This window comes from Lampetra planeri, chromosome 42, assembly GCF_965212315.1.
Source record: "Lampetra planeri chromosome 42, kcLamPlan1.2.h2, whole genome shotgun sequence".
In the NCBI taxonomy this organism is placed as follows: domain Eukaryota; kingdom Metazoa; phylum Chordata; class Hyperoartia; order Petromyzontiformes; family Petromyzontidae; genus Lampetra; species Lampetra planeri.
In genome coordinates, this window is record NC_136148.1 from 9,876,098 (window position 1) to 9,893,984 (window position 17,887).

General features: G+C 45.8%; 1 protein-coding gene across 4 annotated transcripts in view; it reads right to left on the minus strand.

Annotated features, from left to right (window-relative positions):
* LOC144732391 (anillin-like) overlaps positions 1–17,887 on the minus strand; it is a 55,515-nt gene that overhangs the window by 10,136 nt on the left and 27,492 nt on the right. For 3 of the 4 annotated variants that reach the window (XM_078613903.1, XM_078613905.1, XM_078613906.1), the window contains 10 exons: positions 14,933–15,077; positions 13,250–13,385; positions 12,597–12,797; positions 11,393–11,519; positions 10,611–10,659; positions 9,223–9,279; positions 7,545–7,580; positions 6,586–6,607; positions 5,150–5,262; positions 583–636 (listed from right to left, as the gene is read on the minus strand). In XM_078613903.1, the coding sequence (XP_078470029.1) occupies positions 583–636; positions 5,150–5,262; positions 6,586–6,607; positions 7,545–7,580; positions 9,223–9,279; positions 10,611–10,659; positions 11,393–11,519; positions 12,597–12,797; positions 13,250–13,385; positions 14,933–15,077 (940 nt within the window). The remainder of the gene's footprint in view (positions 1–582; positions 637–5,149; positions 5,263–6,585; positions 6,608–7,544; positions 7,581–9,222; positions 9,280–10,610; positions 10,660–11,392; positions 11,520–12,596; positions 12,798–13,249; positions 13,386–14,932; positions 15,078–17,887) is intronic. The other variant, XM_078613904.1, reaches the window with a different exon arrangement.

The window sequence follows — 17,887 nt, forward strand, 5'->3', positions numbered from 1 at the left end:
TTCGGGTTATGACACAACCACAAAAAAACTAATTGTTTCAGGGTCTTTGCAGACATTGCACTTTGGGGAAAAGTCAATAAATCAACTCAATATGCTCATCTCCTGTTTGCAGCCCAAGTCATTGATGAATATTATACATTCTGATGGTGGGGGTAAGTATATTCATAGGACAGCCACTATTTACTTTCTGGAATGGTATATATTTTTTATAAATACCAGACCGATGATACCCAAGTCAAGCAGGATTTTAACTTGTAACATTGATTGAGGCTCTTTAACCTGTGCCAAGTGACTGAATTCAGCAATAAGGCACCGTGGAAATTATGGGGAAAACTGTGGGATTTGAACCATTCACGATAAAGTATAAACCCTAGGAATGACAACATCACGATTTAAACAGTGGTGTGGCACAAATACAGGGAACCATAGACACGTATATGTCAGTGCAAACTTTCATCACTAAAAACAAATGTTCGCTTTAACAATTACTAAGTCCTGAGAATCGAATTGTTAACTTTGTACAAGCTCGTTGGAGAGGGATCAACTGTGAGGAGACAAGGACAGAGGGGGAGAGAGGAGCACCTTCTCTTGAAACTCATCTCCCAGCAGGTGTCTGACCTTCCCATCAAACTTCATCTAGAGCCAGCAGGGGAGAGAACACCCAGTGAGACACCACGCGCGCCTTCACAACCCGTGACAACACAACCTGCACCCCGAGATACAACACTCCACCACCTCAACCACGTCACTCCACCACCTCAATCACATCACACCACCTCAAGCACCTCACACTCCACCACCTCAACCAGCTCACAATTATGTGACACTATTCACCAGAATCATGTCGCACCTTACAGTTTTAACATTCAAATACCATGCCACTAATGTCAGATTTCTAAACTATTTTTCCTTTACCAAGTAAGGCCTACGGAGCTATATAGCTCTTTTTTAGAAGCGACCTGGCTATCACAAATTATAGCTAAACAAAGTGGCTAATCACGTGGAAATGTATTGCAAATAAATACCCTAAATGCAGAAGGAAAAAGTGGAGGACTCGGAGAAAAATTAACACGACCATAGGGAGAACACGCAAACTCCACATATACAGGCATCAGGGATCAAACCCACGACCTGTATAGGAAAAGAGGTAATTAACATCTCACTACCGTGGCACCCTATTTCAGTCAATCATGTCAGACATTTCACACTACACCACTTAAATCTCATTATACCACTTCAACCACATCACACAGACACCATATTAACTCAAGTCACACACCTCACATTCAACTGCAATCACCTCACATTCCACCACTTCAACCACATCACAACTTCCTCAACACCCCCACCAACATCTAAACAGAGAAGCACAAGAGGAGCATCCACCAGGCCACACAGTGCATCAAAGCAGCAGCGCAAGATGTCGTTGTGCGTCACGTGGACGATAAGGCTTCAGGCCGAGCGTGCATGCGGCAGGGACAGAGGGAACGAGACGCAACGTGTAAACTCAAGAGTGTAAAATTAGCACAAGGAGCCAACTTCTAAACCATGTGTTCCGGTTGAAGATCATGACAAGAAATTCGAGGCATGCTTTTCAGTAGAAATGTGACGCTACACTAAAAATAACATTTTCCATACCTCTAACTTAATATGTTAAGGGTTATGAACTCATGGTTTAGGCTTGAGAAAAGCATCCGATTTGGATCTAATGAGAGCAGAACAGAACGAGAAGCAGAGTGGGGTCACTGCCAAGCTTCAGAGTTGATTATAATAACAGTGAACAGAGGTGCGATTGAAATAACACTGCAACCGATCAGTTGTGCAAACTCAATGGTTAAGAGGCTGTGTAAGCTAATAGAGAAACCCTAACAACTTGAGACATTTTCTTGGTTCTTTCGGTAAAGTCACGTAGAAGGGAAATAATAAGATAATAAAAATAAAACATAATTCTCACGACGTTTCGGCCACAACGCAAGCAGCCGTCCTCAGGTGAAGACCAGGTCTGTCGGGGAGACAGCGTCTCCCCGACAGACCTGGTCTTCACAGCGTCTCCCCGACAGACTTTACCGAAAGAACCAAGAAGATGAATCCCTGCAGTCACGAAAGCTTTAAATCGAAATTTAACTTGAGACATTAACAACGTAATCACTTTATAACAAAAGATGATGATTTATATCGCAAAATACAAGATTGTTAATAAGTCAAATTCAATTCTTGGTTTAAATTAGAAGCTGTTTCATCAAATTTTAAGTTAGTTTTAAGCTTTAAGATGGTTAGTTTTGTAAGATGCAACGTGGGAAAACTCCTGGTGATCCATTAACCATGCTTAATGAATGTATAATTTCTGTACAAACGGACACATGGCGTTTGATACCAAAAATGAGCTACATTACTCCCATTTGAAAAGATATCCAGTGACCTCTTCAGTAAGCAGACTTTGGGAGTTGCTCACACAGCAGTGAAGGGTAATGTCGTAATGTCGAGAGCCACATGGCTAAACATCCCCTCGGTAGAGGGAACACATGTCGGATAACATTCCTCTAGCACTAGCTCCAGATTATCCCTCATGGACAACCACGACTTTGGGAGCTACTTCCTCAAGCTCGGAAAGAGTGAGGTGGACTTTGATAGCACCAGTGGCAAATTGTTCCCGTGGCTTTTCGGCACCAATTTCCGATCCTCCACACCCTCTCCTCTCCCCAGTTGTGCCAAGGCAGGGCACTGCACTACACACGTTCTTATTCCAGAACACGCCGCCGCTGCCCGACACAGGGAAAACCACTGAGTGCAGGTCACTCAGTTTCATTGGCGATCAGCAATCTCGGCAGTTGTTTACGCGTGGCCATCTTCTCCTACTCAGAGCCGTCCACGCTGTACGACACTTTCACGCCAACTGAACCCACATAGGCTGTGCTGCTAAACGAGATATTGGCATACTCTTTGGTTCTTTCAGTAAAGTCACGTAGGTAGAAAAATAATAGATGACGACGTTTTGATCGCAACACAAGCAATCGTCAGTTTTTTCTTGCTGTGGTTGTCCCACCTGATGACGATTGCTTATGTTGCGATCGAAACGTCATGATCTATTATTTTTCTACCTACGTGACTTTACCGAAAGAACCAAAGAGTATGGATTCCTGCAGTCACGAAAGCTTCAAATCAAGATTGAGATATTGGCACTTGCATTGAGTCGGGTTTAACATGAAGTGGTCACCAACACGTTCCAATCATACCCATTACAACACCCATTCCAGTGCCCGGCACTTGGGGAACTTAGCCGATGCGTTACATTTTCCATTCGTAGAACTGACTGTACCGTAGCACTGACTGTACGTAGCACTCACTGTGTACACAAGATATCCCCCTTGATATTCTTTGAGAAAAATGCATTTTGGAGGGGATGGCGGGCAGAATGCAGTGTGTAGGTGACCACTTATGAAAACCAGGTTTAATGTATGCACTTAATTCTAGTTTATTCACACCAAGAGCAAATTTCACCTTGGAACTCTCAGAATTGAGGACACACCCTTTTGTCAAAATGGAAACAATTATTTCTACAACTATTTTGTGGACTCACCCGAGACAATTACGGCCACCCATGTTTGTCGATCTTATCTTATCTTTTGTCAAAGCCCTTAACGATTCCCATTGTGCTCCCACTAGATTTCAATTAAAGATTAATCTAAATAAGCTTATTGGATTGTCACAGTTCATTTATTTAAAAAAATGTAATTCCTTTCAGTGATTGCAACAAACCCCTTTGCTCCTCATGAATTTAAATCGATCAAGGCGGCCAGCTCACATTGCTAAAAATCAAATGTATAAGTTGGGCAGAGTAGACGTGGCAAAGCAAGTTATGCGAAGCGGGCGGGTAGATGCGATGCAGCGGCGACAAAGCAGAGAAGCAAACTCCTCCAGCCTGCATTCACTCTCGTGTTTGAATGTTTGAGTTCACACAACGTCGTGATGTTAGCGCATGACCGTTTTACTTGGCCCCAGGAACTGGTTTTGAATCAATCGTGCACATCACATGCTGGTGGAGGGGACATGTGCTAATGTGCAAAGCAGAGCACCCTTTTGGCTTACAAGTTTCCACAGCACAAATATAACACACAATTAGAATACTGAAGCATAGAATCCATTCCGTCACCTATTATTACTGTGTAGACATTGCTTACTGTATGCCACTGTGCATCCTTTAACATGTAACATCCAATTTGGATGACATAAAAAACTTTTTAAAGCCAGGCACTCGCCTACATAGTTTACTCCAATCACATATTTAATGACATGGATGCGTAGTATATTCCCCAACGAACATTTCAAAACATAATAAATGTAGATTTAATGATATATATGTGTATATATTATAAAATATGCAATGTAACGTTTGTAATTAAAACCATTCCTATATACACAGCGTCTAGTACATTATATTACGTGGCAAACATCTCATTTACAGACGCAAAGCAAGAGCACTTGCAAAGGATCTCCAAACTGATGGCCTCGACACAATGTTTGCTCTCACAGTTACTTCACCACTGTCCCTCCTATCTCCCCAACATGGTTGCAAACCTCTGGGTGGTCTCATCGAAATGATTTTCACAAGTGGACCGAGTCGCTTTGACATCGTCCACAAGAGATGACGAACGCCACTTCCACGGCACAAGCTGGCACGACGTTAGGTTGCAGTTATTTTCCACTGGCATATCCTGCCTGTGAGTTGCCCGAGCATGCACAATTCCTATGCTGTATACACTGGCTTAAAACGGTGTAGGCACCCATTCTCTGTGCTTTTCTACGTCAAGCTCGTACAACCCTACTACTGATCTCACTATCACCCCATCCTACACTTGAGAATATCTGGTCACAACCCACATGGATAGACTGGCACGCCAATAAATTGGATGTTCATCCAATCAATCAAGAGATCATTATGGCCAGTGTTGTTAATGTCAGTTTGTCATCACTTCCTTATTTCTGCCAGATGAAGGAACTACTGCAAGAATCTCCTAGGTCTGCCTATTACATTTAGTTCACCACTGTCTATTTCTCCAACTTAGTTGCAAACTTCTGGGTGCCAACTCTAATGTTCGTCTCTTCAGCAAAACAGCCCTACAAGCGGTGTATTTAGAGTGTGGCACCTCACCTTGTCCAAGAGAAACCTGGAGGCGCCGAGCGAGGCGCGCGTGATCTTGTGCGAGCCGACGAGAGAGAAGTTGCTCACGCGCACTGCGTTGGGTCCGCCCGCACTGCTCATGGCTGCCCAATGCACAAACAGCCACAAACAGGCACAGACATGTAGACACGCAGACACGCACAGTGATGCACAGACAAAACTAAAAACATATCCCCCGTATAGCCTTCAACAGACTGTTGGGGCAAGTGCTGTTAGCGAGCACCTAACAAGGCCGGAACAGTACACAAGCGGGTGGGTGTCCAGCACCACGCCCGGCTGCCTTTGACTCCCCAGTGGCGATGTAACACACTGTACCAGTTACTCATTTGAGGCCGAGTCGACCTAGGGGATGTCCAGGACCGGTTCAATTAGTCACTGGTGTTCGCCGTGAGCGGGAATCGAACCCGAGTTGTTGGGTTTGTAGCGCAGCCCGCTAACCACTACACTACCACTCCCTACAAAGACAAAGTTTCCCCATATAGACTTTAACAGACTGTCGGGGGGCAAGTGCTGTTAGCGAGCACCTATGAAGGCCGGCACGGCACACGAGGGGGTGGGTGGCCAACACCAGGCCCGGCCGCCTTTGTCTCCCCAGTGGCAATGATTACACACTGCACCAGGTACTCATTTGAGGCCGAGTTGACCCAGGACCAGTTCAGATAATCATGATCGGTGTTGGCAGTGAGAGGGAATCGACCTCAGGTTGCCGGGTTTGTAGCGCAGCACACCAACTGCTGTACTACTGCTCCCCAGAAGCACACACGCACTGTCAACAGAATGCACATGTGACTGCGTCAGGCCTCGTGCAAAGCAGCAGACTTAAAGGAAGTTGCAAACGTAGGCTGGGTTCACACTGGATCACTTTAGGTGCTGCTGCATTTTCTAGCTAGAGGTGCAGCCAGCCATCGATATGACGGTTGAATGTTTGAATGGCAACCAATATCCCTGACTGGCTGCTGTTCAACCTGGCAAATATTGTGGCACGTTAACTGATCCAGTGTGAACCCAACCTTAAGAGGTTGGCACGTTGACCGCTAAGACATCCTTTAACCTTCATCATGAATGTACTAACTGCATACTACAGAGCAAGGCAGTGAGGTTTAATGTACACTTTTCAAAAGCACTAATAGCCTCTCTGAAAATCTACATTTGAATGTACTCTGATGGGAAAAGGGAAAAATATATTTACGTGTAGAACCAAAAATATCGCTGTGTGTTCCACCATTGTTTTCCCGCCAATCCACCCCACAACATTTTATTTAACTCTATGAAGAGACTTTGGCCACCAGGTATCAATGTGCTTCACAAGGTGAACACGCGACCAAGATGGAAAAGCACAATGCAAAGCCTGGAGCACAATCTGGAATGTAGCGGGGCGACTGTGGGTTCCCCGGCAGCCTCCTCACCTGGAGAGTACGGATGATTCCTCTGAAAAAGAGAGAAACACAAATAGCTTGACCCACACAACAAACAAACCTGCCTTGTGCACAAGTCTGCGATGTAACAATCCACCCAGCACCTGCAGCTCGTGTAGACGTGCCAGGTGGATAATTACATCGCAAGATCACAACTGGAAGTAGTGGTTTCATCCAGCTATGGATGACCGAGAGTCATAATGAAAAAATTTATTAAATCCTAAATAATACTTTTTTGCACGTGATTAGATGAAAATATTGTAAACCTAACAATTTATACAAATCAATAAACTGAATCATTAGCATGACCTGTTGAACTCTAGTAAGCCAGTTACACAGCAACTCCCTGCAAGTACACAGGTGTGGGACGGCCTGCCTTGTGGCCCAATGTCCAGAGCATCTGCCTGGGTCATTCTCATCGGCATGGGACCTTCCCACATCGTCACACTAATGCAGAAATTAAATTGCAATTGGCACACGTTTCCAATGCCTGATCATTCCAAATGATTCAGTGCATGACTTGCAGTTTGATGCACTTCATTTAATTATGTTTTGAACAAATCAATGATGCAATTAATAGTGGGGGTTGGTACTGCATAAAAAAAGATAGTAATTATTAGTGGTATTGCTTTACTAACTACAAGTGACAAATGATCAACTCGTGTTTTTGTATGTAATTTAACACTCTGCATTCTAAACTCAGAAAGTGGCTTTGTAATTTAATCACAATACATTTAAAAAAATATCAATATATTGTTCAATCACTGCGATATCTAAGCAATGTATTTCCATGCAAGTGTATAACTTGGAAATCAGTCTTAACCTTGACTGGAGGACTTGGTACATGCACAGAAGAACTACAAATTCGCAGTCAATATAATTTTATAACATTTAAATTAATATCATAATTGAAGCTTGAAATCAGAAAGTGTTAGTAAAGGAACACTTACAGTGATGGAAGTAAGTAGCTTTTTAGGAGTCATGACCTGGGAAGTAAGGAGTGATGGTAAGATGGTGATGATTTTAAACAAATGCATGTATTTTAACATTCGATTTAATCAAAGCTCCAGTGAATGAATGCACAACATCAGTTTACCAAGTGCGTGTTGGTCTGTTTGGACACGTGGCCTGGTTAGGTTACAGTGAGTAGTGTTCAAACATGCATACACTCCCAAAAGGGAGCAATGTCAAGATGTTTTGTATAACCAGCATCACCAGACATGCCAAACTCATCCCTACATACAACAGCGTACTACATAACACATAACGATATAGGTGGTAACTACCACGGTTAACTCAGACCCCAACGGGATAACTACTCATCCGAGTTAGGTCAGTAACGTACTGCCTGACTCACGATGCCAAACGTCATGACCGACGACCGAGGAGACGTAGCACCGCGGGTTGATTTCTGAAGACAGCCCGGATCGGCTCTCGGGATCTTCCTAATATGCGCCGATGCTCGGCCCGGCTCTGCCCCCGGCCACGCCCCCTTCTGGATCCTTCGAGAAGGTTTTGGGCCACATGTCACATGTCCCTCTCACCACCCCTTGGCCCCCCTCGCTACCCTCACCTGGTCACGTGCCCTTTCGGGTTCACCCAAACTGTCACGTCCTCACTTGCCCTCTCTCTGACCATCACTAGAGAGCACAGTTCCACCCTTTCCTCAGTAGCTGGCGCTAGAGCCGTAGTGGCTCAATATATGCCACTACATATGTAGTAAGTATTCAGGAGGCTTTGACGACGGAGTCGGAGGCACACTTATTTATTAACACCAACTTGTGCACAGTAACGGGTACACACAGCACTTAGAGGGGTATCGTCCCCTTCACTCGTCTAACAGGGAGACGCAACATCTAACCCCACTAACCTACGCCCGAGTCCTCCACTACGGAGCTAGGGGAGGCTACCTATCCCAGCCCTGGTCAAGCTGGGATCCCGGCACCCTGAGTCTCCAGACCGGCTCTTATAAGAACGTCAGTCTGGGCTCTCGGGGCCACGCCACCGGCTTGCCCTGGTCGGCCCTGACAAGGACAGCGAGCCAGGGGAACTCCGGGGCCTATTCTAGCTGGTCTTCACTCTTCGCTGGTTTAAGCTAATACTCGACCTCGAGCCCTCCGGCTCACCACCTTTTATAGCACTCGGCCCCCGGGAGGGGCCCGTGGGGGATGTAGGTGCGGACGTCGGTGCGAGCACCTCCTTCGTGTACAGCCCTAACACTGCCCCTTGTGTTTGTTTCCCATCCGTACCCATACATCTACACAATTACACCTCTACACATATATACATTATTTAGACTTATTGTACCACAAAAAATGGAGTGCGCAGAAAAAACTCATGCATGAGATAAATAAACTGTAAACCTCTGCAGAGATCAGGCGTGTCTGCTTTCCTTACTGTCACGATAGCCACAAAATAGCATTTCCTGTCTGTGTCCTGTCTCCTCCAGTCATCCCATCCATCAGCTTACAAATCTTCCTGAATCTGTCTCATCCCATCACCCTCGCATTTGACTTGCTTCTGCATGTGTGTAACACATCATGGTTCATATCACTATGTGATCCCTCAGACTATTCGTTTGGAATGGCTGATGGGGCAGCTGTTTGTGGCACAAGAAAACGCACTGACCTTTGACTTGGTCGAGCGGCGTCTCTTATCCGAGGGGTCTCCATCTCTCCTTTGGGCCTGAGTTTGATGCACAAAACCAGATTTAAGAACTTCTAGCAAAACGCTGTGCAGTAAAACTATGCCCAGGTAAATGTACATTATCAGACGAGGCCAATTCCCAGTGGTCGACACTTTTGCTCATCATTGTCCCCCGGGCGCTGTGACATGAGTACCAACTGGTCAGCCTAGCCCAGTGGTTCTCAACCTATTATGGCTACTGCACCCCCTTGCTCAATTTTGTTTCAACCGAGTGTACCCCCCTTGCCTGACCCAACATGGTTCTGAGAAATAAATGTATCAATGTTAACCAGTTGTCCATTTTGTGAGGAATCATAACGAGCTAATTAACTGTAAGCGAATAAAAAAAATGCAACGGACGCTCTGCGTGCGGGATGTCATTTGTTCGCGCTCGCTGGTTACTCTCGAAAACGTTGTTTAAGATCAATGAGTTTAGAAAGGTCTTTTATTTCAATCTTGATTTGAAGCTTTCGTGACTGCAGGAATCAATACTCTTTCGTTCTTTCGGTAAAGTCACGTAGGTATAAAATTAAATAAATCACGGCGTTTCAATCGCAACAATGGAACTTTTGGCATCATCTGGTCGAACACCATATGAGACGAGGCTCCAAAGAAAGCTGTCTCTGGTGTGGACCAATCAGTTTCAAAGACAATGCATAAATTACCAGAGTATTGTTTTTTTGTTTGCATTTGACTGCAAGTATTGTGGTTAATGTAAACATGATTCCTTGCAAAAAGGTGTCAGTTTTGTTGCCAGAAAAAAGGGGAAAAACCCTATTAGTAAACAGTGGAACTAGTTCCACTGCTGGATTATATTTTTTCCGCCGGAGGACAACCGCTTGTGTTGTGATTGAAACGTCGTGATTTATTTTATTTTATACCTACGTGCCTTTTATTTCGTTCCACGTTACCATATGGATGACATTTATACTGGTAGGAACGAAGTGGACCAGACCACCAATAGATTATATCGTCCGTCCGTCCGTCTGTCCGTCCGTCCGTGTATCAACATCGCCCCCTACTGCAAACACTTAGTGGGGCTTTCCAAGCTTAACAAGTGTAATAATACATTATGTTTATATTCTTTGGTTATTCGTTCCTACCAGCCCACCCCGCAGGGTCCTGTTACTATAATTATTTAATATTAGCATATTCATACGTGATTATTCACCAATGACTCACGTATGATATAATTTCACATTCATAAATCACCTCACAACCACTGGGCTACACCATTTGATGTAATGTTTACAATAGTTAAGGATATTTATGTAAATGTAGTAATAGGTTGTTTATTTATAAAGCAACTTTTGCAGACATTTCATACTGACCAGGCTGTAGACTTCCACGTCGATTTCAAAATCACTCTGAACATCTTCCCTGTTAAAGGCAACACCACCAATAAACCTAATGCACGACAGCACAGCTTTCAGTGTAACATGACATATCCAAAATAATTAATCCCATTAGTCATTCGTCTAAATTATTGGCAGTACGAAACTCTGAGTAGTACTTAAATCGGGGTACCTGTTACTTTTTGGCACAACAAATGTATTCAATTAGTCAGGCCAAATGATTCCTGTAGAAATAAAATTATTCTACAGTTGATGCTGATACAAGACTAACATAAATTATGCCATGGGACAGTTGATGCAACAGAATGGTAATCTATTTTAATTCTAGTTTATTGAAGCTTAGCTGGGCTAAGCATAGCTAATTTCAGCTTGGTTATAATAGCAATTCTGGCTAATCCAGGTGACCAAAATTACCTCGAAACTGCATTGCTGATGCAGTCGATGGAATTGGTATTTGAAAAAAGAAAGCGCTACTGTTTATTTGTTTATCTTGTCACCCAATCGATAGCACTCGGGGTAATATAATGCAGTTGTCTTATTCCACTAGAAGATGTGTATATTGGGCAGTCATCCATAGTCTGTATATACCTACATATAATATAACACACGATGATGAATCTAAAATAGTTATATACAACACCCACAAGAGGCTCACAGGGAATATTGAGACACCATCTCAGGATGGCTCTGCTTTGGAATGGCAGGAAGCAAGTACCTGGAGAAAAACGCGCGCACACACGAGGGGACAATGATCGTACAGCGAGAACTTGGTGGGGAAAGCGAGCGAGTCCCCGTCCATGCTGTGCAGCGTAGACGCCAGCGGCGTGGCCACCACGTCTGTGGAGCCATGACGGAACAGCACGAAGAAGTAGTAGTTGCAGCGATCTGTGGGAGAGCACGTGGATAGTGTCAGCACAAAGCATGTAACGACGCCATTAAAACCACTTCTTATGCTTGTGCATCAAATTGTACAGCCCTGTTGCCAATCAACTGCTGAATGGAGTGCCTTCCCATACCAAGAGGGTTGTGGAAGTTATGTCACCATGCTCCGCCACGTTTGTCAGCACAAGCAGGGGAGTATAGAAACCAAGAAATGTATTTCACTAAACTACCCTCTGCTGACCACCGTGCAGAACAGCTCCACATCAATCTGTCTGTGAATAAAAATTATTTATGATTTTATTTGGAAATTAAACGTTAATGTTGCATTTAGGCAAATTGCACAAACTAACCTTTATGGAGGCAAAAACATTGAAAATAAATACAGGAGAGCCAAAATAATATTTGAAAATCAATCCTTTAATCTAATTGTGACCCTAGATCATTGACCACAAATAATGTCATATCATCTAATCACCATGAGTGGTGAATCGTTAAGTCAGTGCTGGCTGTCTCATCTCAAATACAGCCCTAAATTGCATTTGCATATGTAAACTAACAAAAGTAACATAGCTGTGCTGACACACTGACTTTACCACGATGACATCGTCACGCTCTGACCTTGTGCATCCCAATCAACCGAAATAGTGTTCACCTTCGTGAAAATTATGTTACATTTTACTCGAGCACACACCTACATTTTCGTTTTTTCATCAGCAAAGCATTCACAACACTGCTCATTGATGTGTGTAAACAACAGTGTTGTACTAGAACCATCAAAGATGTATTTCCAGAGGCAAGGCTAAACTATACCAAGCAGACATACGATACTCCCTTCCTTCACAGCGTCGTTGGCCACTGACACCTATGGCCTCTGAAAGATCGCTCAACATTATCAACATTTTCAAAACGTAGACATGGCTATCTTTTACAAATCCCCCTCCTCTTCATTACAATGCTTGTTTCCAAAAATGATTTCAGTGTTTTTACAAAAGGGCAAATTCGCCTTCCTACCTACAATTTGTACGTTTATGAAAATTGTCTATGAAGAACCCCGGGCACGGCACAGCGAGGCTCACTTACCCGGTTTGTTTGCCAGGGAGCACACAAAGTCTGCCTTGAGCGGCAGGCAGACGTTGGACACCAGCACGGTGCCACGGCAGACCTCTGCCTTCGACGGTGCTGTCCGAGCGTCGCTCCAGGCAGGCTGCTGTTGCCCGTCCCCGGGTGCCTGCTGCCCCTTGAGGTCATTGAGCTCGTTGAGCAGAGCCAGCCGCTTCTCAGCTGCAATGCAGGGGGTAAAGGGAGTAACGAGTGAGCAAGGTTGAGTGTAGTGGTGGAGACGATCAGCTACATTAATGAATCAACGTGCAACCAAGAACAATGCAAAAACACAAATGGAAATGTGTTTATTTAAAATAAAAGCGTACAATGAAATATTTTAATCATTTATGCTCAATTAAATCCCAACTTGGTGTTTTGAAAGAATTCCAGGAAAACTCTTATGGAACAATATTAGTCAGCAGTGCACCACAGGGATTGGCCACTGGACAATGACATCACAGAACTAATGCTGGAGCATCTCTCACCCAAAACTAAAGAGTACTGTTTTAGGCCCAGCACAGAGTATTCTATGTATGATAACCCACTTTTTTATTCCTCAAGACTTTAGCAATGACAAACTAAGTAGATGTTTTGGTTAATTAACATTGGCTCTGTATGTCCGTAATGCTCACTGCTGATGAGCAGCAGCCTCTCGGCCTCTGCCTCCTCCACGGAGCCCTTGCCGTGGTCCTCGTCCACGCAGCAGTTGAGGGCCTGGCTCGCCTGCTGGATGATCCTCTGCTGCGACGTAATCTCTCCGTTCAGCAGCTGCACGCACGGAAGTGAGCGACGCATGCTTAGAGAAACGCACGCACACACACACACGCACGCACACGTGCACGGAAGGAGACGATGGGACCGCAACCCTGCTCGGGCCACCATCTCCGAAGGCTGTTTGGCCAATTACCGAGGAGCATCAACAAGTTGTGTTTATCGCTTGGTTGTGACGTCGTATATGTTCTGAATTCCAACCAATGCTGAGTGTTCATGGATTAGATCTATCCGTCCTATAGCCTGTCTGTAATGATCCAATATGAACCAAACTGTTGTTGCTATTTGAAAATTGGTAAATTTCTCAAAACTTAGATAAAACTAAACTATTTACCAGGAAAAGTCAACTAAGCTATACAGGCAGTACCCGGGTTACAGTAGACCCGACTTACGGAAATCCAACTCTACAGAAATGCTCCAATAAATTATGGCGAATAAATATTCCATACTGTATACGTAGTTACGTAAGCGCAAATAGTGCAGGGGGGTGAGGTTGCAGATGAATCCAGCGGAGTGAGGCGTAAGGCAGAGCCGCATATTCCTCAAGGCGGTGGTGTACTGTATAGCACTCACGAGTCGCGCGGTTACATTATTACAATGAGTATACTGTACCCGTCACATAGTCTCTTTTCCTTTTGTAGCGTTACCTCATTGTTTGTTTTCGATGCTTTGTGGTATTCATAAACAATTTGATACAATACAGTATATGTACCATTAGTTTAATTATAAGTAGTTAGGGTAGATATTCGATCAAATGAATCGGAGGAAGTGCAGAGCATATGAAAAGCAATATGATACAGGTAGCGGAAGAAAACGGACTACAGTGCGATGCAGTAATGAGAGCAAACGGTTGGGGAAAGCACAACTATTTCGGCTATGGGATTTTATTTTGATATTTGGGGAAAATTGTTACGGAAAATTCGAGTTACGTGGAAATGTACAGCAGTCAAATACTAAACCCACGTTGATTCTAAATGTGGAGGAAAAAACCAGAGGACCCGGAGAAAAATCCACACGACCACAGGGAGAACATGCAAACTCCAAATATACAGAAACTGAACAATTTTCCCCAAAAATCTAAATAAAAACCCATAGCCGGAAATAGTTGTGCCTTCCCCTACCATTTTCTCTCTCTCGGGATCGAACCCACGACGTCCTGTATACCAGGCGAGGGAGACAACACCTCGCCACCGTGGCGCCAGTGGAAAGAGTACTATTTGCAATTATGTCAGCGTGTTTTGCCCTGAAAACTACCAGTCGGCAACTGTACTTCTAAATGGATACTTCTGAGGATAACTGCACGTTGGAGAACGTTAGATAATACCAGCTTATGCATGATTCTTCTAACTTGATTAATCTCACCTACTTATTTTAAGAATGTTGTTTTTTCCCTACACTGACATTCGTATCGGACTTATCTTTTATGATAACCCCAGCTCACAATTCAAAACAAAACCTTCATAATCAACGGGCTTTCACCTGCTATAGTTTGTGTCTATGCATTATGCATGCAACTGGCCACAGCGGGTGTAGGCCTTGCTAACCTTCACCCTCTCCTTGGTGGCCTGGCCCTGCTGCCACTGATGTTGCGCTGCAGGCGGGGGCTTCTGGTCACCATGCAGGAACGGCATCGAGCGCGGCGGCTTGGGCGGCTGTGCGGCACGGCGTTGGGTGCGGTAGGCGTCCACGCTGCAGAAGATAAAGATACCCCTCATATAGCCTTGAACAGACATTGGGGCAAGTGCTGCGAGCGAGAACCTATATAAAGGCCAGCATGGCACACGAGGGGGTGGGTGGCCAGCACGAAGCCCGGCCGCCTTTGTCTCCCCTTTTCTGATATTTATAACCACATCACGCATTCATTGAAGGCCGAGTCAAACTCAGAATTACAATCTTTATTTATCCTGGATAAATCCAATGAGCTATGAAGCTCTTTGTCACTGATGTCCGTCCAGTAAACCTAGGGGAGGCCCAGGACCGGTTCAGATATTCGTCGCCAATGTTGGCTGCGTACAGGAACTCTGGTTACCAGGTACGTAGCGCAGTGCGCTAACCACTACACGACTGCTCCCCAAGCTGCACACACACACACACACAAAGACCCCCCCCCCGTATAGCCTTAACAGACTGTAGGAGCAAGTGCTGTTAGCGAGCACCTATGTAGCACATGAGGCCGCCTTTGTCTTCCCAGTGGCGATGTTTATACATTGCACCAGGTACTCATTTGAGGCTGAGTCGATAAAAAGGGCAGGCCCAGGAATGGATTAAATAATCGTCACGTATGTTGGCCATGAGCGGGAATTGAACTGGGGTCACTAGGTTTGTAGCGCAGCGCGTTACCCGCAACTTCCGTTCCTCACACACACACACAAATGCCCTGTTAACTTTTCAAAAATGGATGTAACGATTGATTTCTTCAACAATTTGATCAACTGTCATTTTGGGGTCGAGAATAAATTCATTAATTTTTAAAAAGCCCGACCCCTCCCGTACATGTGTAATGCGGGCGTAAGCGACCTTCCGGATGTGACGTCACGGGGAGGCGGAGCCAGGTGACGTGGGTGAAAGGTTGGGGTCCTTAAGTGGGTAAACCGGAAAGAGAAGTCAGTCGGGTTGTGAATGGGAAAGGGTGAGGCCACGAGGGCGAACGAGAGGAGGGGGGCACCGCCGGCCAGCGGGAGCCGACCCCAGAGTACAGCCAGGAAGGCTGTGTGTTAGAGGCAGCGGTGTGGCTGCAGAGAGTCGCAGGAGCGACGAAGAGAGAGAGACAGCACGAGGCTGTCAGAGCTGCGGAGTAACCAAGAGCGAGAAGAGCAGCAGCGATTACAGCCAGGGGGGGCTGAGAGAGAGTAACAGCAGCGGAGCTGCTGTGGGGGCTGCAAGAGCGACAGAGGCCAACAGAGGGGCTGCTGGTGGAGTCTGGAGAGACATCGGAGTCAGCACTGTGGGGACTGAGCAAAGAGGAGACAGCCGTGTGGGTAATACAGTACGGACCAAATAAAGGACACTGAGCCAGAGATCGTGGTCAAGTCTTTTATTACACTGGTGTCAGAAGTGAAACGGCTTGTCAAGACGGCTCGGAAGAAAGAATATTCCTGTGCCATCATCTGCTACATCATCCGACTTACGATTGAGACAGATGGCGCAGCTGGAGACCTGGAAAATCGTGCTGGCGAAACCGTGTGAGCTCACCACGCCGACGACGGCAGTGGGGAGAGCCGATGGTGGTCTGCAGGCCGACGCCTTGCCTGCGCTGCCAGCGCCATCTGCCACGCGGCACGAAGACGCCATCTTGGGCGTGGCAGGGGAGAAACGGCGGGAAGCCGCCATCTTGTCTTCACCGCGGCGGGGAGACGCCGCCATCTTCAACATCGCGGCGGAGAGGCAGCCTTGCGCTGCCATCTGGAGGTGCCGTGGGGAGAGCAGCCTGCTGTGAGCTGCTGTTTTGCGAGGGGGAGCTGCGAGGAGAGGACGACGACGCTACAGCTGCTGGGGCGGGAGCTCTCCCGTCCTGGCTCGGGTGCGTGACAACGGAGCAGTCAAGTCGCCGAACGAGTTCTGCGAGACGACTCAAGTTGCCGCCCTGCCGTCCTCTTCTTGCTGCAGCCCCGGGCGGGTCGTAACGATACGCACCCGGCCTTTACACACACCTCACCCATCTTTCGAGGGCCGGGGGGGGCGATTTTGTTTTCTCTCATGACTCGATTGTGCGGAGCGCGGTTCGGACTGTGGGTATGTGTGTGTAATAACGATGAACGCGCTATCTGCTTGTTGCTCGGTGTCAATTAAAGTGTGTACGTGTGTTGAGAATGGACGGAGAGTATGCTGTGCTTGCTGAGTGTTAAATTGTGTGTGTGCGCTGCGGTGTGGAGTTGTTATATTGATGGCGAAGTTAATTATTAACTCGGGAGCGTCGGGTATCTTGCGCTGTATCATCTCGTGGGTTACCTTGTGCGATGGGCTTAATTGAAAAATATATATATTTTTTTGGGTGTATTGTGCTGCGAGGTGCTATGTGCGATGTGGTTGTTGCAAGAGAGAGAATATTTGTGTTGTTGCTGCAATGTTACGACTGGATTAATGGTGTGTTGGTTACCTGCAGATCGGCTTGCTATTGTGCTTAAATGTGCGCGTGTGATCGCGATATGCTGACTGTATGTGCTGTTACACCGTTCTGTACGGTTATGGGGTGCGATGCATTGATTGACTATTGGGGTTGGGATGTTATTAATTGTGCGTACCTGTTTGGAAATTGGTAACAAATTCGAGGGGGACCCTATTATTTGGTCGTATGGATGTTATGTACACGCGATTTTGTGTATATTATGGGTAACGGCGCTTTGTGAGAGAGAGAGCGCGCTTTGAGGGTGCGTGATGACGCCGTTGTGGGTGTCTCAAAGGTTAATGCTAATGGGACCGTAAATTGGCGCCAAGTTGCGTCGCGTATTCGGTTGGTCGCATGCAGCCACGAGTTGCTTTGCGAGTTGGGTTGTGTAACC